The 22,773-nt window shown below is 38.1% G+C and overlaps 1 protein-coding gene and 1 pseudogene across 5 annotated transcripts in view; both read right to left on the bottom strand.

The window, feature by feature from the left end:
• The window catches only part of LOC137208529 (ADP-sugar pyrophosphatase pseudogene), an 856-nt pseudogene extending 16 nt beyond the window's left edge, over positions 1-840 (bottom strand).
• The window catches only part of CFAP70 (cilia and flagella associated protein 70), an 87,612-nt gene that overhangs the window by 7,317 nt on the left and 57,522 nt on the right, over positions 1-22,773 (bottom strand). For all 5 annotated transcript variants that reach the window (XR_010935943.1, XM_067710577.1, XM_067710576.1 and 2 more), the window contains 7 exons: positions 22,410-22,634; positions 11,595-11,753; positions 10,879-11,000; positions 9,264-9,416; positions 8,585-8,746; positions 7,829-7,918; positions 3,230-3,331 (listed from right to left, as the gene is read on the bottom strand). Coding sequence is in view for 4 of the 5 variants with exons in the window: in XM_067710577.1 (XP_067566678.1) it covers positions 3,230-3,331; positions 7,829-7,918; positions 8,585-8,746; positions 9,264-9,416; positions 10,879-11,000; positions 11,595-11,753; positions 22,410-22,634 (1,013 nt within the window). In the remaining variant the exon portion in view is untranslated. The remainder of the gene's footprint in view (positions 1-3,229; positions 3,332-7,828; positions 7,919-8,584; positions 8,747-9,263; positions 9,417-10,878; positions 11,001-11,594; positions 11,754-22,409; positions 22,635-22,773) is intronic.

Genomic DNA, 22,773 nt, shown 5'->3' with positions numbered 1-22,773 from the left:
CTTTTATTTTATGAAAAAGCTCATTTCAAATCTACATTAAAACTAAGCTGAATACAAAGTCTTAGCGAACGGGGTCTGGTGGTTCTTTTTACAAAAACATGGCCGCTGTCCTTTGGCCTTAAAACTTCAGGAAGGGCACTTCAAATGGCTTCATCTTTGCACGTTTCAATGCCAGAGCATAGGAATAGACCTAGCGTCTACTGTCAGATGTTCATCAGCTACCAGAGTATCAAGTCTCTTCAGCAGGTCATTCTTTGGTAAGGAAATTACTTCCACAAATTCTCCAACTCCTGGCTTTGGCTCAGGCCTTAGGTTTTCAGCATCATCTCCATTGATAGTTACGGTCATGATGTGTGTGGTACAATTTGACAAACCTGGATCCATACATACAGCTGGAGAACATTCAGCAACATCTCCTTTATAGCCAGTTTCTTCCTCTAGCTCCCAAAGAGCAGCTGCTTCTAGGCTTTCGCTGTCATCAATGAGACCACAGGGAATTCTAAGCAGTAGCCTCCCAGTGGTGGTCAGAACTGCTTTACCAGAATGATACATTCATAATGAAGGGTTCTTTGAAGCACTGGGATAACCGGCCACACCATCAGCAGACTGTCCTTTCCTAGTTGTCCACCTCACAGTTTCCCAAGTTCTTGTTTTACCAGTAAGATCCCTGTCAGTTGTTTTATCAAGCCTGACCCAGGTTCCTTCTGAAATTAACTCTTCTGAAATAATAGACTGGTGTTTTGAGAAGAATCTGCTGGTTCTAGTTTTCCCATTTTCAAACTAGTTAGTCTTTATAGTCCGGAGGCAAGAAGTTCACGCTACTCCCAGGCATGGGACAAAGGGATAGGTACTCCTTTGGGCGGGGGGGCGGGAGGTGAAAGCATGGGTCTGAGGCCGTAGTCTGAGGAGATGTGGTGCTACTGCTCTCTCTAATCTTTATTAATTCCTTCCTTCCACTAACTTTGGGCTTTGTTTGTTCTTCTCTTTCTAATTCTTTTAGGTGGTAGGTTTGGTTGTTTATTTGAGACTTTTCTTGTTTCTTGAGGAAGGCCTATATTGCTATGAAATTCCCCCTTAGAACTGCTTTTGCTTCGTCCCATAGATTTTGGAAAGTTGTGTTTCCATTTTCATTTATCTCGAGGTATTTTCTGAATTCCTCTTTGATTTCATCATTGACCCATTGCTTTTTTAGTAGCATGCTGTTTAGTCTACACGTGTTTGGTCTTTTTCCCATTTTTCCTTCTATAGTTGATTTCTAGTTCCATACCACTGTGGTTGGAAAAAATGTTTGATATAATTTCTATCCTCTTAAATTTGCTGGGGCTTGTTTTGTGGTATATTAGTGTTTCAGGAAATAATCTTGGGGGAGGTCATCTTTAGAACTCTACCTACCAAAAGAAATTGTATATGATTTTCTTTTTGATCTATGAATTAATTAGAAACATCTTTTTAAGTTTACAAATGTATGTGAGTCTTTTGGCCTATCTTTTAGTTGTTGATTTATAATTTTACTGAAGTGTGATCTACATGTATTCATTGAAGCTCTCTTCGTGGCCTAGCATATGGTCAACCTTTATGAATAATTCACTTGTGCTTCAAAAGAATATGTATTCTATGATTAAGTACAGGGCTATATAATTAGTGTTTGAGCTCAACCTTGTTGTTTTATTCAAATCTTACACATCCTTAATTTTTTCCCTATTTGATCTAGCAGTTTCTGAGAGAAGTGTATTAAAATCTTCCATTTTGACCCTTTTAGTTTAAAGATGAAGAAACTGAGGCCCAGCAAGTTTAAGTAACTTCCCCAGTATCCCACAGCTAGTTGTGGCACAGCTGGGGTAAGAACTAAGGTATTTCTCATATTGATATTTACTCCAAAGAGAAAGTCCAGTAATTTTTATTCTGTTAGTTTCTCTTATAATCACAATATTCCCTGTCAGTTCTGTGTTGTATTGGCCAATGGAAAACTGAGGGCCACTCTCTTTATTCCCAATTTGAATCTTAGGCTAATGTGCAAGTTATTGAAGCAAGTTATTTTAATTATGGGAGGGTTACTTTCTATAGGTAAAGCAGCTATCACAAATTCCCACAATTACACACACACACACAATTTCCCATCTATTTCAAGGATAAGCACCCTCAGCCAGCAGTTCAACAGGATGGAATGATTCAGAAACACTAGTAGAGGATCTCCTTTGCTGGTCTTTGACCTTGTTACATTCTGATACAATATCACTCCCATTTTAAATTTTTTTAAAAGGAAAACAACTTTAATGAAAAAGGAACTCAGGTCATTAAATATAATTAAATACATTTTAAATATAAATACCATGTCTTTCCTGATTAGTATCAGGTAAATATCTAAACTATGTGTCTGAATAGCTAAACCATCTGTCTGAATTCTGGTCTCAAAGAAAAATCTTAGAGACAATTACAAAGAAGATGCTTCATAGCATCAGGTGCATTTTTTAAATGATGGGATCTTTTGGGAAAATAACTTCAGTCTATCAGATTTCTGTTGTTCCTATTGTTGGTAATTCATTTATGGCTACACCCTTATAGTCTACTTTTTTTCTTTTTATCATTAGATTCTTATATAGTTTTCTAGACCATATATGACATTTTTGTAGATCCAGAGCATAAATAGGATGACTATACAATCCCAGACTTGAGGTCCTAAACATGAGAGTGAAGGCAGGCAGAGTGGTGCTGAGGAGGGCACCTTCCCCAAGTCTAATCTGCCATCCCACTGCACAGCCCCTGCACATCTCCTAACTGCAACCCCAGACCAAGATCTGATCTGTACATGCTCCTTCATCTTGAGTCAGGGCACACACTGGGCTGGGCTTAGTTTGTGTGGTCTGGGCTGAGGCCTGCTGAGCAGCTCAAAAGTGCCACAGGGAGCCCACCCCATCTGAAACCCCCACTGACGGTCAACCCCAATCCACCCCATTACCACTCACCTGAGACCACCAAACCCAAATGCCTCATTCCCATTTTTAGAATCTCCTTTCCAGATAAACACACCTAAGTATATGATTTTCAAGCACATCCTAAGTAGAGGCTTCCCAGACATGAACTCTCCTTCATCATCAGTATAATGACCACATCTGAAGCTCATCAAACCTCAACTATCATGCATTGGTGGCCTTCCCGCTATCTCTTTCTTTACTTGGTCCCTCACCCCTCTGCTCTACAAGGGCATTGTGTAAGGATAATAATCACTCACTTTCAGGCAGACCAGGGCCAGATATGCCCATACTTCAGCATTGTAGTTGTTCAGTGCATTGGCTTCAGAGAGAGCATCCTCAGCCTCTGTGAGCTCATCCAGCTTGATAGAAAAAGAAGATAATGTGATTTGTTAAGTCAAAGTAGTTTTCACTTAAGCCAGCTGGAATCTGTTTAGCTGAAAATGCTATGTCCAAATAATATTGATATATGTGACCCATACTAATAACTTTCAACTTAAAAAATTTTTAGCAACAGAAAAAAAATTTTTAGCAACAGAACTCTTTCTTCAAACAAAATCATATGTGGTGGTGTTCCAATATATGAATGAGTTAAAAGTAGAACTGCTCTGATTAGAAAGTCAGGTACAGGAATCTGGAGCCCTGCCTGCTGGGCTCTCGAGTTACACCCCTCTCTTCTTCTTTCTCTCTATAGCAGGCCCATCAGGGCATCCATGAACCATAGAACTTCAGGTGCCAGGGTTGGAAAACCAGAAGTATTCACTATCATGTGTGCCTCATTCAGTGATTTCCCCATACACAGTGGGCTGTCAGATACATTTGTAGTTTTTCATTGTACATCCCTTTCTTAAGTTAAAGTCCTATTAGCCCATCAAAATACTATTGTTTAGAAAGCTTCTCTTTCCCCTAATATTAGTTATTGACAGCACAATCTTGAGCAATCAATACAACATTCAGAGATTCTAGGGCATTCCCTGAGCTCTGGGCACATGGATATCATTGCTGCTCCCTAATACTGTGAGTCTGTTTTGTAAAATCTTCCAAAAGGCCACCTAAGGAAAGGATAAGATACCTCTCTCTCCCCAGTAAAATCGTTCTTCATTTTTCATGTTTTAGAAAATAAAATAACTGGTTTCTAGGCCCAAGACAATATGAAGAATGGCCTTTCGGCAATGCCCATACCTTGGTCCACACTTTAAATGTCTCAGAGATATTGATTCATAATTTAATCAACCTATATTTGCTAAGGATTTATTTTACTCTGTGTCAGGCAGTATGCTAGATACTTAGAATAAAAAGAAAAAATACAACTTTTGCCCAAAGAATTCACTGACAGATACGTAAAAAATTAAGACAAAATGAAAACTCAAACACATAAAGAGTTCTGATAGAAAATAAGCATTTCTATAATAAAAGCATATATATATACATATATATACATGTATATATATATATACATAAATAATCTAGTGGAGGGACAAAGGAAAAGAGGAATAATTGTACCCCAAGACTAAGGGATGGCTTCAGAGAAGAAACACTGCTGAAGTCAGTCCTGAAGGATAAATAGGAGTTTGTTAGCTATACTTCAAGGCATTCCAGGTAAGAGGAACTTCATATACAGAGGCACAGAGGCTTCAGAGAGCATGGCATGCTCAGGAAACTCTTAATATGCTTGTGTGGCTGGAGAAGGGAGGGAAGGGAGAGACAGAGAGAAAGCGAGAGAGAGAAGAGAGAAAAGAGAGAAAACAAAGGAAGTGATAAGACCAAGGAGTTAGGAAGAGACCAGATCATTCAAAAAAAATCTGAATATTATTCTGAAATAAGGGGTAGTCACTGAGGAGTTTAAATAGGGAAGTAACCTTGTATTTGCATATTTTAAAGACCACTTTGGTAACAATGCAGGAGATGAATTGAGGGAGGACAGGAGAACACCCTAGCAGGTAAAGAAGGGATGAGGCTTGAATTAGAGCAGTAAAAACACAGATGGAGAGGAGACAGTAGACTCAACAGACATTTAGGAGACAAAATCAATAGGATATTTGATGCCTAATTAAAAGTAATAGGATTAGACTAGGATAGTTATTAAGTTTCTGGCTTGGTTGACTGGATTCATTATAGTCCCATTTACTAAGACAGGGAATACAGGAGAAGGTACAGCCTTAAGGAATGTGAGAATCCTTCTGAGATAAGTTAGGTTATATTTTGGATATGTACATTTTGAGGTGTCTGGGAGACCATCAAATAGAGCTGTCTATTACATTGTTTGATATAAGGGTCAGAACATGAAAAGTGTTATGAATTGAAGCTTTAGGATTCATTGGGGCACAATTGGTAGTTAAGACCACTGGGGTAGATGATATTTCTTAGGGAGAAGAAGTAAGGTGACAGGAGAAGAGCTGGCTATAGAACCCAGGAGGACCCAACAATTATGATGGGCAAAAGACTAGGAGCCAGCAAAAAAAGGCTGAGAAGGACACCAGAGAGGAAGGCGCGGAACTGGAAGGATGTGAATGCAATATTGTGGAAGTCAAGGGAAGAGAGGGTTTCAAGAAGGAGGCAGTCAGCAGGGTTAAGTGCCACAGAGACTTCATCGGAGGGTCTATTGCATTTGGCAATTAGGATGTTATAGGGGGCCCCCATCAGAGAAGTTTCAGCAAAGCGTTAAGGGGTATACACCTAATTGCAAGGAATTGAAGGATAAATGGTACCTGGGAAAGGAACAGATAATTCACATGATTTCAACTTCATTAGTGATGAAAATGTAAATTAGGATATATATCAAATTGGAAAATGATAGTGCCCATTGTTGATGACTTAACAGTAAAAGGGACTCTCACACCTGGCAGAATATACATCAGTTTACAGCCTTTCTAGAAAGTGAGTTGACACTATACTTAAAAATTTTTCTACATTCTTTATGAATGTATCCTAAGGAAATAACAGAATTAAGCACAGAGATTTATGTCTTAAGAATGTTTATTTCTGCTTTATTTATAATATATAGATGTAGAAACTAATGACATGTCCAATAAGTGGTTGGTCAAATAGATATGGTATATCCACACATAGGTATAGCATGACTAAAACTTTGACTGAGGGGCAGAGATTACTTGGATACCTTAGCAGTGGGACTTAACCCAAGTTTTTTTGAGTTTCTATATCAATGAAAATATTTTTTATGCTACTTAAAACAAATAGAAGCATGATTTATGCTGAGTAGTTTGTACTGTTGGTTTCTTGTTCTTCTGAAAGTGCTGTTAGGTTTCTAACAGCTACGGATGTTTTACATCCTTTCTGGGAAGGTGGAGTGGGGGCATATGGCTTCTATATAAGTGATCATGTGTCCTGGTTGGCCTGGGACACTACCTGTGTCCCAGTGTAATTATTAATATCACCCTTTTCATTCTCAGAAGTGTCCTGGTTTGTATGATAAATTACATGATAACCTTACTTATGCATCCAAACCAGGGAATACCATGCAGTTATCAAAATTTATGTTTTAGACTATTTGATTATGTGAGAAGGTACCAATGCTATACTGTTAAGTAGAAAAAAAGATTCCAAAGCAGTAAATATATTATTTACAATTTTATACATTAAAATTACTTTCAGGGCTTCCCTGGTGACGCAGTAGCTGGGAATCCGCCTGCCAATGCAGGGGACGCGGGTTCAAGCCCTGGTTCGGGAAGATCCCACATGCCGCAGAGCAACTAAGCCCATGCGCCACAACTACTGAGCCTGCATTCTAGAGCCCATAAGCCACAACTACAGAGCCCGAGTCCCACAAGTACTGAAGCCCACATGCCCAGAGCCCGTGCTCCACAATAAGAGAAGCCACTGCAATGAGAAGCCCGCGCACTGCAACGAAGAGTAGCCCCCGCTCGCCACAACTAGAGAAAGCTGCATGCATTAACGAAGACCCAATGCAGCCAAAAATAATAAATAAATAAACAAAAGAACTTTTAAAAAAATTACTTTCACATACGTACGAAAAAAGACTGGAGGAAAATGCATTCAAATGTTAATAGTGGTTATCACTGAGTGGTGGGGATTATGGATACTTTTATGTTTTCTTCATATTTTGTATCATCCAAATTTCTATAACTATCATATTTTACCTTTATGGTTAAAAAAACAGCAATGAGAATAGGAGACAAGGAATGTAAACAATTCTTTTGGTTAAGGGTAACAACCAGGGAGGTTGTTACTGTTGTTATTGTTTAATAAGAAGGGGAAAAGTACAGGGAAAGAGGGGATTGGGAAGGAAAGCTTAAAAATGTAAATCAAAAGAAAGAAAATATTAAGAAAGTGAGGGATTAGGAGAAAAGGAGAGGGATAGAATCAAGAATACACGTGAAGAAGTTAGACAAGAACAGAAGAATGCATGCGTCTTTCAAAGATTAGAGGAAAGGAGGGAAGGGTGACTAAAGAGTTTATAGGGGCAGTGGAACAAAAGATCTACCAGAAGCTGTAGCAACTCCTCCTGAATATAGAAGGGACACAGAGCCTAATAAGTATCAATTAGTTTCTTTAATTTAATTGAGTAGATTCTTTATATCCTATATCACTTTTCTCTTCCAGATAACATAATAAAATTACAAGCTTATGTACCATATAACATGAAATTTTTTATTATATAGCTTCATGCTTCAGTTTTTGTGGGATTTTTAAAGAATGTTTTATTTTTGTAGTTCAGATTGACCTTCAGTTTACTGAACAGCTTTGAAGAGCAACTTTTCATTAGAGAAGACTGCCCTGATAGCCTTCCTACCACCATCCAAACTCCCAGGATACCTGGAAGGCCAAGGAGTCAAGGTCAGCTGTATACACAGGCTAGTCTCAAGACCTGATCCTCTTACCTTATAACAGGCGATTCCCAGTCCTAGCCAGGTAAGGCATGAAGGCGATCTCTTACAGACTTGCAGGTAGGTTTTCTTTGCCTTTTCGTACTGTAGAAAGAAAGCACCACTAAGCTATTGATCTGCAAGCTTCAAACACTGCATTTCTAGGATAACCATGAGGCTTCTGTAATTGTACTCCACACCAATCTAAGTTAGATGAGTCCTTGGATTATGTATATATATGTTTATATATATATATATATTTAAATATATTTTATATATATATATATATTTTTTAAATATATATATTTTTTAAGACAACTTTTTAAGAGAAGTTTTATGTTCACAGCAAAATTGAGAGGAAAGAACAGAGATTTTCCATTTACCCACTGTCCCCACACATGCATAGCCTCTCCCATTATCAACATCCCTGACCAGAGTGGTACCTTTCTGTTAGTTAAGTCAAGCTAAGAATGCTTCTACTACTTTTAATAAAAGAAAGCTAAAATAACACTTACTGAGTTCTTAACAACTTTTTTAGTATCATAATGGTTAAAACCACAGACTCTAGTATTAGACTGCCTGGATTTGAATCCTGCTTCTATTAATTACTGGTTATCTGATGTTGGGCAAGTCACTTTACCTTTGGATGTAAAAGTGTCATCATCATATTACTATTCTTACTCCACAAAGATGGATGTTAATGCTTGAACTGTAATCAGGTCCCAGACAATGACCTGATTTACATAGTTACTCCCTATCTCTATTCCTCACCTCTTTCTCTTCCAGATATATCTGCCCCAGTCGCAGGAAGATGAAGTGCATCTCAGAAGCATCCACTACAAAACTAATGGTTCGCTCATAGCATGCCTTGGCCTCAGCATGATTTCCACTCAGAAAATAGAGATGGCCTTTCACGCCCCAGACGTTAGGGTTCTAAGAAAGTGAAGAACAAGTAGTACATGGGATGAGGTGGTATTTAAAAGTACATTAATGATCTTTGTTTAACATTTAAATTTAGATGAAGTCCATGTTCTTTTGCAAATTAGAAAGAGGGCCATTCAGTTGCACTGGGAGATACTGTTCTAGGACTGCCCTCTCATTTTTTTCTTGCATTCTTCAAAGCCATTTTGTCTTTGGGGAAAATATTAAGAAAAATATTCATGCATAACCATGATAATGTTCACAATGAGAAAGTAGAAGTTCAGGAAACTTGAAATAGATAAAGTGTCTGCTAAAGAGCTGTCCTTATCCTTTCTCTGTCCTTTGTAAAAGTCATGATTGATTAAGAAAAACAAATGGAAGGAAATTAGATAAATGAGTTTACTGACAGCTGATGACCCCCACCTCTGGTAACCAGAAATCTACCTGTGATATGGCATCACCACCTTTAAGAAGGCCTACTTGTCCCTTCTCCAAACTAAACTTAAGACACTCTAGCAAAAGTTATTACCAGGTAGTCCATCTGAGCTGCTTGCTGAAGGTATTCCTCTGCTTTAGCAAAATCCTTCTTGAGTAGGTGTGTCTGGGCCAGCACCAAGTAATACTCACAGCTGGGGCCTCCATGAGGGCATAATAACTCATGTGCAAGCACTCTGTGTACATACTGCAAGGAAAACTCAGATTATAAGAAACATGTAAATGACTGTATGCTGTCAATTCCATAGCTCTCATGGTTGAAGATTATGTCTCTGATAATAAATAATAAGAAACATATTATAGAATGAAATGATTATCAATTTCAAAAGGTTAGAGGTGAATTGTAAACATTCAGTATATCATGGTTCCATTACCAGCTATTCATGTAGTAACATTTCCAAGTGAATTATCTACAGTACTGTATAATTCTGGTCTTGCTAGTCATACTAGATGAGTTTTAGCCTATTGTGTAGCAGACAAAAGCATTTCATCAACCACCCCATTTTCAAACGAGGTAACATTTTCAGGCATTTGTATTTATACGGAAACTTAGAGTGAGACAAAACCTCCCTTTCTAAAATTCTAGACTCAGGATCTTAGAAACATAAATGTCTGTTTCTGACACACTCTCAAGCATTTGTTATGTTCACCAGTTTTATACTTTGGGCTATACTTTGTTTTAATATGATATAAGGCCTGCAAATTTGACAAAGTCATATGTACTTGCTAAGAAGAGGGGAAACCCTTCTCCCTTTGTTCTCATCTCAGCCTATAATATAGAAACTTCCACTAATAATGAAACCTTCTTAAGAAAATACTGACGGGGAGGCTCTGCAGCTGTTCCCTCTACCTGCATACTGACTCTTGGACATGGGGGAAAAGTGATTTATTTAATTAGGGAGACAGAGAGACTATTTCTCTATTGTGAAAGGTTAGTATATTAAAGCCTCCTGTTTAACATGGCCCACTCCCACCTAGTTCATAATTCTTGCCCTGTCTTGAGTTGCCCACCCTCAAGTGGCACATGCACTCTATAGGTTGAGGGCCAAATCTCTTGCCTCCTGGATCTTGCTCTCTCTCTTACTGCTCACTTCATGGATATGTTTCTCATTTCCTATGTGGTAGGTAGACCTTACAGGATGCTCTTTTTCTCTGAGAGGAGACAGCAATTCTCCAGCTGTTCCACCTGTGACTGCATGGGTAAATCAAATCTGGGACCAGTCACATATCCAGCCCAGTTATATCAATAAAAAATTAGTATTTTTATCCCCCCATATAGCACTGTGTATCTGTTTCCAATTGGTTCAGAACCTGGAAGGGAAGAAGGGTGTGCTTAGGCTCCTGTGAACCCCCAACACTCACATAACATGAGCTCCCACAATAAAGTAACATCAGGCTACATATGACTCAGAGTCTGATTTTGCTTTGCTGGTATTCTATAGGGAGCAGACTTGCAGTGAGGTCTCCTGATGCTCTCTGCAGAGAGTAGTTCATGTTTGAATGTTTATTCCATTGTGTCTATAGTGTGCTCTCAAAGCATGTTTGATTTCTGCGTCATACACAGTTAAGCTTGCGAAGACATCACTATGACAGAATAAATAGTTCATTAAAATCTTTCCCTCTACTTGCCCTTTTTCAAATATTCTGACCTGCACAGCATTGACCTTCATCAAGAAGCGTATGGTCTCCATGAAGACGGTGGCAGGAGTTTGGGAAACACTATAAAGGGTGGGATGCAGACAAGTAGATGATTCTTGACACTCTGATGCTTCTGAAAATATGATATTAAAATAATAGACAATTAGATATAAAGGAAAAATTCAGAAGCTCAGACACATAGCAGGGAGAGTATTCTACTCTAATATATGAGAGAAATTATAATCTTGAAAGCAATAGATTATTCTACAGCAATGGCCCCCAAGGAGATCTTAAAGGTTCTCGAGGTTATTCTACTGGTGGTTCCAAATGCAAGCTGAATGAATAAAAGCTTTTTATTAAATGCAAGCTGAATGAATAAAAGTTTTTTTTAAAAAAAAAAGTATTCAGATCTTCCTGAATGTGAAACAGATTTGTAGATACTTTGAATCTTTAGATACTGTAAAAATGAAAATTCATTGCCAGAAAATCATAGGTCTATAGTTGGCTACTTCTCTGAGCTAAATGTAAATCCTCACTACAGAAAGAGTTGCATTACTGAGACTGGATTTCAGAGTCTAGCCTCACATGAAGGAATTTAGACAATATTACAGATAAACTAATCAACTTCAAACAAGTTAAGATTGCCATTTTGGTCAGCAAAAGAGTTTTCAACATTGTCTAGTTTGTTTATCCCCTTCGTCCAACTGGAAATCTTTATTCTAATTACCTTTTTTTGATGGTATCTCCTTCATAAATGTGTTGGAAGGTTTTTGGCTGGTAGTTGGATCCTGAGACTGTACAGACAAAATGGGTTCATGTGACTCAGACTGCAGGTTAGAGGATTCATCAAGAAATTCATCTAGAATGGATAATGGAGCTCCTAGTCCTAAAAAGATTAAATTTTAATGAGATAAAAACCTACCTTCCTACATTGTATATTAAAAGGTTATTACAGGAGATAAATACAATTAATTTCCAAAGCATAGGAAACATAACCCCTAAATATTGCATGGAAAGACTTGTTTTGCAGATTTTTTATATTTCTGAATAATTTAAAGAGTGCAAGCTAAACAGACAGCACAGCTCCTGCCACTATGACCCCCAGTCGAACCCTTCTGCCAGCCCAAGTCATGATAGTGTCAAACAAATACCTATTACAAAAGCTATATGCTAAGCCTAGAATCTCAAGAATCCAGAGGAGAAGATTAATATTTAGATAATATTAAAACCCTTTAAGAACAGGAATTCTATTTTATTTCACTGTTCAAAAATCACATCATCGGGCTTCCCTGGTGGCGCAGTGGTTGAGAGTCCGCCTGCCGATGCAGGGGACACGGGTTCGTGCCCCGGTCCAGGAAGATCCCACATGCTGCGGAGCAGCTGGGCCCGTGAGCCGTGGCCGCTGAGCCTGCGCGTCCGGAGCCTGTGCTCCGCAATGGGAGAGGCCACGGCAGTGAGAGGCCCGCGTACCGAAAAAAAAAAAATCACCATCATCATAAGTAGTTATATATGAACATGGCTATATGCCAGGTATTATATTAAGGATTGTAATGTACAATCTTATTTATTTTTCACAACACTATGAGATATACTTATTATGCTCCATTAAACAAAGTGAACCACAGAAAAGTTAAAAAATTTGCTGAAGCTCTTAAACATTCCAAGCTGCCTCTCACATAAACAAATGTTTTAGGAATAAAAATAAAAAGCAATGCTGGTTAGGAAATGATCAGTGCCAGCTGGTTCTGAATCAGAAGAGGTCACTCTCAGCTAGAGAAAAAGATATGGCTTTGAAAAATAGGTAGAAGTTGGATAGGTAGAGAGGTAGGGGCTAAAGCATGGAAGTAGCAAGGTAATTATTTTTATGGGTATTGAGGATTGCATAGTAAAAATTAAGGAAAGGTAGGTTGGGGGCTAGACTGTATTGATATTTGAATGCTAGGAGTTTTCTTCTGTAGGAAAAAGAAGAGGTTTACAATGAAGAGTTTTGAGCAGAAAAATCAGAGGATGAAAGTGGGATTTTATGAAGATTACTCTAGCAGTACTATGCAGCAAGGAGAAAAAAAATGTTGATGGAGACAAAGAAGTCTGTAATAAGGCTGTTATAACATTCTGGATATTGGTAATGGAGAGTAGTGTAAATATAAAAGGAAGATGTAGGGAGCATTTTGAAAGAAAACCAAATGGTCTGGGAAATCAACTTGATATTGGGATCGGGGGAAGCTCAAGCAAGCAAGCAAGAAGAAGCAGGGATGACTCTGAGATCATGAGCTTGGGTGCGTAATATAATGATGTAGAGTCAGTTTGAGATATGAGGAGATGAGTTAACTAGTGGAAAAATCCAACTGCTGGATTCTGGAGGGATGTCAAGGTTAAAGATAGAAATCTGGGGCTTCCCTGGTGGCGCAGTGGTTGAGAATCTGCCTGCCAATGCAGGGGACACGGGTTCCAACCCTGGTCTGGGAAGATCCCACATGCCGTGGAGCAACTAGGCCCGTGAGCCACAACTACTGAGCCTGCGCATCTGGAGCTTGTGCTCCGCAATAAGAGAGGCCGCGACGGTAAGAGGCCCACGCACCGCGATGAAGAGTGGCCCCCGCTCACCGCAACTGGAGAAAGACCCAACACAGCCAAAAATAAATAAATAAATAAAAATTATATTAAAAAAAAGATAGAAATCTGACAGTTACCAGAAGTGAAAATAGAAACTGTGAGGGTAGGTGAGCTCCTAGAAAGTACGACAGTATTACTGGGAAATGATTACATCTAATGGGTATGACAAGAAGGTGAAGCAATCAAAGGAAACCCAAACTATTGGAGATGGAGTTAATCCAACATGTATTTCAAGAAAAGAGAATGGTTAAATATGCAGACTGATCATTGAGAAGTGATGATTTTAATGAAAAAAATGAAACTGGAGAGGTGGCCAAAATGGCAGAGTAGGAAGACCCTGAACTCACTGCTTCCCATGGACACACCAAAATTACAACCACTTACAGAACAACTATCTACGAAAATGACACGGAGACTAGAAGAAAATATTTTCCACACCAAAGACTTAAAAAAGGAACCACAGTGAGATGGTAGGGGGGACAGGGACATGGTATAGTCAGGACCCACACCCTCAGGTTGGTGACCGACATACAAGAGGAATATCACAATCATAGAGGTCCTCCCCAAGGAGTGAGGGGTCATAGTCCTATATCAGGCTCCTCAAACTAGGGATCCTGAACCAGGAAGACAAGCCCCCAGAATATCTGGCTCTGAAAACCACTGGCACTTAGGATCAGGAGAGCTGAAGGACTACAGGAAATAGAGAATCCAATTTTAAAGGGAGCGCACAAAATCTCTCATGCTCCCAGTCCCAGTGCAGAGGCAGTAGTTTGAAAGAAGTCTGGGTCAGACCCACTTGCTGATCTTGGAGAGCCTATTGGATGGCAGGAGGCAACTGGTACTCCCTCTGGGGATGGAGACACTGTTGACAGCCATTTGGGGATCATTCTACCATGATAACACTGGTACTGGCAAGTGCCATTTTAGAATCCTCCCGCTAGCTTACTACCACTGGGGACTGAACCCACCCACCAGGGGGTTGGCACAAGCCATGAGCCCTCCTGGAGCTCACAGACAGCTGCACAGGGATACAGCCTAGCCCACCAGTGGGCCAGCACCAGCCCCAATTCCCGCCAGGGCTGCACAGCCAACCACACAGGAAGCCTACTGTGCCCTCCATTGGGCCCTCAGCCACCACATGAGGCACTGCCTCACAGACAACTGGGCCAGGGCCCAGCTCCGCCTACCAGCATGCCCACATTAGTTCACCTTGCCACAAAAGAAGAATGCATGCAGCCTACATACAGGATACCTCTAGAGCACATAGCTCTGGTGACGAGAATCGAGTGCCCTGCTGGGCCCCATTGGACATCTCCTACATAAGGCCATTTCTTCAAGATTGGGAAGTGTAACCAACTTACCTCCCTACCACACAGAAATAAACAGAGAATTGGGCAAAATGAAGAGACAGATGAATATGTTACCAATGAAAGAACAAGACATAACCTCAGTAAAAGAACTAAAAAAAGTGGAGATAAGCAATCTTTCCACTTCTTTGAATCATCTTCAGTTGCCTTTATCAGTTTTTTATAGTTCTCAGCAGATAAGTCTCTCACCTCCTTGGTCAGGTTTATTCCTATGTATTTTGTTTTGTTTTCTTTTTTGGATACGATTTTAAAAGGATTGTTTTTTGTTTTGTTTTGTTTTGACTTTCCCTTTCTGATATTTCATTGCTAGTGTAAAGAAATGCAACAGATTTCTGTATGTCAATCTTGTATCCTGCTACCTTGCTGAATTTGTTTATCAGTTCTAGAAGTTTTTGTGTGAAATCTTTAGGGTTTTCTCCATATAGTATCATGTCATGTGCATATAATGACAATTATACCTCTTCCCTTACAATCTGGATACCTTTTATTTCTTCTTCTTGTCTGATTGCTGTGGCTAGGACTTCCAATACCATGTTGAATAGAAGGGGTAAGAGTGGGCATCCTTGTCTTGTTCCAGATTTTAGTGGGAAGGCTTTTAGCTTTTCACCGTTGAGTATTATATTAGCTGTGCGTTTGTTATAAATAGCTTTTATTATGTTGAGATATGTTCCCTGTATACCTACTTTGGTAAGACTTTTTATCATGAATGGATGTTGAATTTTGTCAAATGCTTTTTCTGCATCTATTGAGATGATCATGTAGTTTTTGTCTTTTCTTTTGTTGATGTGGTGTATCACATTGATTGATTTGCATATGTTGAACCGTCCTTGTGAACTTGGGATAAACTTGGTCATACTGTATGATCTTTTTTTACGTGTTGTTGGATTCGGTTTGCTAATATTTTGTTGAGAATTTTTCATTAAATACAAAGTTAAAAGAAAAGATATGATAACTATATAAGCAGAAATCAATAAAATTAAAATTGAAAATTAATAGAGAAGATTAATGAAACCAAAAGTTGGCTCTTTGAAAAGATCAATAAAATCAATAAGTCGTTAGCCAGGCTAACTAAAAAAAAAAAAAGAAAGAAAGAAAAAGAGGACATATTACTAATATCAGAAATGAAAGAAGAGACATCACTACAGATCCCATGGACATTAAAAAGATAGTAAAGGGCTTCCCTGGTGGTGCAGTGGTTAAGAATCCACCTGCCAATGCAGGGGACACGGGTTCGAGCCCTGGTCCAGGAAGATCCCACATGCCGCGGAACAACTAAGCCTGTGTGCCACAACTACTGATCCTGCACTCTACAGCCCACGAGCCACAACTACTGAACCCTCGTGCCACACTACTGAAGTGCACGCACCTAGCGCCCATGCTCTGCAACAAGAGAAGCCACTTCAATGAGAAGCCCACACACAGCAACAAAGAGTAGCCCCCACTCGCCGCAACTAGAGAAAGCCCACGTGCAGCAATGAAGACCCAATGCAGCCAAATAAATAAATAAATATTTTAAAAAGATAGTAAAGGAATATTATGAACACTTATGTGCCCACAAATTTAATAACCTAGATGAAATGGACCAACTTCCTAAAAAACACAATCTTCCAAAACTTACACAAGGAGAAACAGACAATCTGAATAGGACTATATCTGTTAAATATACTGAATCAGTAATTAATAACCTTCCAATACAGAAAATACAAGGGTCAGATGGGTTCACTGGTGAATTCTCCCAAACATTTAAATAAGAGATTATACCATTTCTATACAATATCTTTAAGAGGACAGAAGCAGAAGGAATACTTCCTAAGTCATTCTATGAGGCCAACATTTTCCTAATACCAAAACCAGACAAAGACTTTACAAGACAAGAAAACTACAGACTATTATCTCTCATGAACATAGACTCAAAAATTGTCAACAAAATATTAGCAAATCAAATTCAACAATATATAAAAGAATTATACACCATGGCCAAATAGGATTTAACGTAGGTATGCAAGGCTGGTTGAACTTTCAAAGATTGACTAATGTAATCCAGAATATCAACAGGCTAAAGAAGAAAATCATATGATCATATCAATAGATGCAGAAAAAGCATTTGACAAAATCTAACGCCTCTTCAAGATAAAAACTCTCAGTAAACTAGGAATTGAGGGAAACTTCCTGGACTTGATTAAGAATATCTACAAAAAACTATAGCTATCATCATACTTAGTGGTAAGAAACTTGAAGTTTTCCCACAAGGTCAGAAATAAGGGAAGGATGTCCCTTCTCACCACTGCTTTTCAACATCATACATTATACTGTAAGTCCTGGCTATGCAACAAGACAAGAAAAAGAAATAAAAGAAATACAAATTGGGAAGGAAGGAATACAAATTGAGAAGGAATAAATACAACTGTCTTTGTTTGCAAAAGATATGATTGTCTATGTAGAAAGTCCAAAAGAAGTGACCAAAAATACTCCTGGAACTAATAAGCAATTATAGCAAAATTGCAGGATACAAGGTTAATATATAAAAGTTAATCTATATACCAGCAACAAATAAGTGCAATTTGAAATTTAAGCACAACACTATCTATATTGGCATCCAAAAAATGAAAAACTTAGGTATAAATCTGACAAAATATATACAAGTTCTGTATAAGGAAAACTACAATCTATGATGAACTAAATCAAAAAAGAACTAAATAAATGGAGAGATAGTTCATGTTAATGGATAGGAAGATTCACTATCATCAGGATGTCAGTTCTTCCCAATTTGATCTATGGATTCAATGCAATCCCAATCAAAGTCCCAGAAAGTTATTCTGTGGATATCAAAAAACTGATTCTAAAGTTTATATGGAGAGGCAAAAGACACAGAACAGCTAACATAATATTTAAGGAGAACAAAGTTGGAGAACTGACCCTACCTGACTTCAAGACACACTATAAAGCTTCAATAATCAAGACAGTGTGGTACTGCCAAAAGAATAGACAAATAGATTGGTGGAACAGAATAGGGAGCCCAGAAATAGACCCACATTAATATAAACTAATCTTTGACAAAAAAACAAAGGTAATACAATTGAGCAAAGATAGACTTTTCAGCAAATAGCAGTGGAACAATTGGACATCTACATGCAAAAAAATGAGTCTAAACACAGACATCATAACATCACAAAAATTAACTCAAAATGGATCACAGGGCTTCCCTGGTGGTGCAGTGGTTGAGAGTCCGCTTGCAGATGCAGGGGACACGGGTTCGTGCCCCGGTCCGGGAGGATCCCACATGCCGCGGAGCGGCTGGGCCCGTGAGCCATGGCCGCTGAGCCTGCGCGTCCGGAGCCTGTGCTCCGCAACGGGAGAGGCCACAACGGTGAGAGGCCTGCATACCGCAAAAAAAAAAAAAGGATCACAGAACTAAGTGTAAAATGCAAAAACTATAAAACTCCTAGAAGATAACATAAGAGAAAACCTAGATGACATTGAGTATGGCTATTTAGATAGAACACCAAAGGCATGACCCATGAAAGAAGGAATTGACAAGCTGGACTTCACTGAAACTAAAAACTCAGGCTCTGCAAAGGACAATGTGAAGAGAATGAGAAGACAAGCCATAGGACTGGGAGAAAATGTTTGCAAAAGACACATCTGATAAAAGACTTAATCAAAATATACAAAGAACTCTTAAAACTAACAATAAGAATATAAAGGACTTGATTAAAAAGTGGCCAAAGACCTTAACATACATCTCACCAAAGAAGATATACAGATGGCACATAAGCTTTTAAGATACTGCATATCATATGTCACCAGGCATGGTGATAATGGGGCAGAAAGACTATGCATGTGTGGAGGCAAGAAGTATATGTGAAATCTCTATACTTTCCTTTTAATCTTGCTGTGAACCTAAAACTGCTCTAAAAAATGAAGTGTATTTAAAAATAAAAGATTAATATGAAAAATCATATTCTAATAAATTTTTAAAACTAGATGAAATTGATGAACTCTAAAAAGTATAAAATACCATGAATAACACAATAAGAAATACAGAATGCAAATTCTTAAAGATTAAGAAAATGAAATGATAGTCAATACCTCCTTTGCCAAAATCCCCAGGTCCCAGTTGTTTTATGGTTGAGTTCTGCCAAATGTTTAAGTCAAAATCAACTGTATCATATATAAGTTGATACAGAAGAGCAAAGGAAAGGTGTCAAATAATCTTGATTATAAAAATAGACGACAGGGGGCTTCCCTGGTGGCGCAGTGGTTTAGAGTCCGCCTGCCAGTGCAGGGGACATGGGTTCGTGCCCCGGTCCGGGAAGATCCCACATGCCGCGGAGCGGCTGGGCCCGTGAGCCATGGCTGCTGAGCCTGTGCGTCCCGAGCCTGTGCTCCGCAACGGGACAGGCCACAACAGTGAGAGGCCCACGTACCGCAAAAAAAAAAAAAAAAAAATAGACGACAAAAGAAAATTACCGTCTATTTCATTTATGAACATAGATGCAAAGATCCAAAATAAAGCATTAGCTATTCAAATCCAAAGGTATATTAAAAACTAATACATTATGATCAAGTAGGATTTCCAATTATTGCAAGAATTGTTCAATATAAAAGAAATCTGTCAATGTTGTTCACTGTATTAATAGATAAAAGGAGAAAATTATTTGTTTCAACTGATGCAGAAAAAGAATTTGATAAAGATCAACACCTATTAATGAAAAAAACTCTTTGGAAATTAAGAATAGAAGAGATCCTCCTTAATTCTGTAAAGGTTTTTCAGAAAAAGCTTACAGCATATTTTACATTTAATAGACAAACTTTAAACTCATTCCCCTTAAGACAGGAAAGAAGACAATGCTGAACAACACAACTAATATACAACATATTATTGTAGATAATAAAAAGACATGAGTAGTATGAGGATTGGGAGGAAAACGTAACACTGTCATTATTGGCAGATGATATGATAATCATATTCTGGAAAAAAATAACAGAATTAATAATCTATTTGAATCAATAAGAGTCAAATAAGATTGTCATATACAAGTTCAATCTAAAAAACAACAGTATACACTAAAATCTAAAATGTAGAAAATCAACAGCATACACTAAAAAATACAGCAATAACCAACTAGAAAACATAATTAAAATAAGATACTATTATGATAGCAATGGAATCTATAAAATATCTATGAATTACTTAAACAGGGCCTCACTGGAAAAAAATGTTATAACTTTAATAAAGAACCCAGAAGATGACCAGAGTAAATGGAGAGATCCTCCACACACTTGGATGTAATGGTTTAATAATATGTAGATGTTAATTAGCCCTAAATTTATCTATAAATTCAATACAGTCCAAATAAAATTTCCAACTGGATTTTTAATGTACTTGATAAACTCACTATAAAATTCATACAGATGAATAAACATTCATGAATAGGTAAGTCAGGTATAAAAAAGGCAAGTAAATGGGAGAACCTCATATGTCAGATACGAAGGCATACTATAACACCACAGCAATAAAAAGAGTGTGATATTGTTTTAAGATCAGACAAATGAGACAGAACAGAGAGCTCAGAGACATATATACCTTAAATCAAAGGATAAAAGATGATGGTTTAATAGATGGTTTTGAGAAAACTAGATCTATATGTGGAGAAAAATAAAATTTGATGCCTACCTTGCATCACAGTCAAAGATGGAATCCTGATAGATTAAAGATCTAAGTAGGGACTTCCCTGGTGGTGTAGTGGTTAAGAACCCGCCTGCCAATGCAGGGAACACAGGTTTGAGACCTGGTCTGGGAAGATCCCACATGCCGCGGAGCAACTAAGCCTGTGCGCCACAACTACTGAGCCTGCGCTCTAGAGCCCGTGAGCCATAACTACTGAGGCCGCGTGCCACAACTACTGAAGCCCACACACCTACATCCCGTGCTCCGCAACAAGAGAAGCCACCACAATGAGAAGCCCGCATGCTGCAATGAAGAGTAGCCCCCGCTCACTGCTACTAGAGAAAGCCCACGTACAGCAACGAGGACCCAAGGCGGCCAAAAATAAATAAATAAAATAATAAAAATAAATTTTTAAAATGATCTAAATGTAAAACTAATATTATAAAGTTAATTGAAGAAAATGTGACTTGAGGCAAGAACTATTTAAACAAAACTTCAAAGGCACAAAACTACAAAGCATTTGGAGAGTTGAACAACACAATCAACTAATTAAACCTACTTATAGAGCACTCCACTCAATGACAGCAGAATACACACTCTTTTCAAGTGTATATGGGATCAAGACAGATCAAACACTAGACCATAAAACAAGTCCAAATAAATTTAAAAGGATTCAAATCATGCAAAGCACATTTTCTAATCACAATGAAATTAAATTAGAAATAAAAAACAAAGACATCTGGAAAAATCCCCAAATATTTAGAAAATAAAAAACATACTGTTAGATAACCAAGGGTCCCAGCTATTCAACTTCTAAATATTTACCCAAGATAATGAAAGTATATGTCTATACAAAGACTTGTACACAAATATCCATAGCAGCTTTATTTTAATAGTCCCAAACTAGAAACAACCCAAATATATATCAACAGGTGACTAAATAAACATACCGTGGTATCTCTGTACATCAGGATACTATTTAGAAATAAAAAATGACGAACTACTGATATGGGCAACAACATGTTTGAAACTCAAAATAATTAGGCTTAATGGAAGAAGTCAGACAAAAAAGAGTATATACTGTGTGATTCTGTTTAATTCTAAAATTCTAGAATATGCAAACTCATTTATAGTGATAGAATATGCAAACTCATCTATAGTGATAGAAAGTTGATTGGTGGTTATCTGGAAATAGGAGCAAGAGAAAGAGATTACAAATGGGCACAAGGGAAGTTTGGGGGATTTGGGATATGTTCATTATCTTGATTGTGGTGATGTTTCCATGGGTGTGTTCATATGTCAAAACATCAAATTGTACATTAAATATGTGCAGTTTATGAAATGTCCATTATACCTCAAACTGTTGAAAATACATGTTCACAAAATAACAATGTACAATAACTTATAAACAAAATAACATATGGAAGAAACACATAAACAAAAATACACACATTAAATACATTAGAATGACTGATTTCCTAAAGTGGAGGAAAGGAGAATGTCAATGAAGAACAGGAAAAAAATACAGTGTATAAATAAACAAATAAATTTAACAATCACAAGAATGGGACCTTACATACTGGGGAAGAGAGTGAGGGGAAAAAGAATGAAATTTACTCAGCTAAAATGATACCCCTTTTAGGGATACACAGAGACAGTAAATTCTCTAAGTCTCAAAAAACTGAATAGCAACAAGTAGAAGCTTCCAACTTTCTGTCACATGAATGAGGAAACACTTAGAAGGACTCTTTCCTGGTATCCCTGGAACAACTCAAAACTCCACCTTCTCATTCATTTAACAGCTATTTACTGAGTACCTACTATGTGCCAGGTCCTACTCATAAGGCCAGTAATTTATTCCAATAGCCACTCATCATCTCCCTGGTCCTACCTGCTGGGACTTCCACCTTGACTGCTGCTGTAGAAGAACCACTGGTTATTCCCCAAGGGCCTAAACAGGAGTCGTCTTTCCCTCCTTCTTCAACATACTCCACAGTACCGGTGCTCCTCTGCTTCGTAACTTGTGCCTGAAGCACTCGTGCCTGAAGCTGTTTGAAGGCTTCATGAAATGCCATTTCCATTCGAATATCATTGTTTTGAATTTCATAGTACAAGCCTGAAGAAAAAAAGATGTTGAAATAAATGTGACTAATTTCCCACCATCATATACTGAAGAATGACAACATTTCACTTAAATTTCCCACACTTTTATTAAAGTTTAAGAACTACACAATGAGCCATTTAAGAGTGGAAAG

The sequence above is a fragment of the Pseudorca crassidens genome, chromosome 16 (assembly GCF_039906515.1).
Source record: "Pseudorca crassidens isolate mPseCra1 chromosome 16, mPseCra1.hap1, whole genome shotgun sequence".
Taxonomy (NCBI): domain Eukaryota; kingdom Metazoa; phylum Chordata; class Mammalia; order Artiodactyla; family Delphinidae; genus Pseudorca; species Pseudorca crassidens.
Note: the sequence above shows the minus strand (reverse complement) of the source record. Positions and strands in the feature narration are given on the sequence as shown.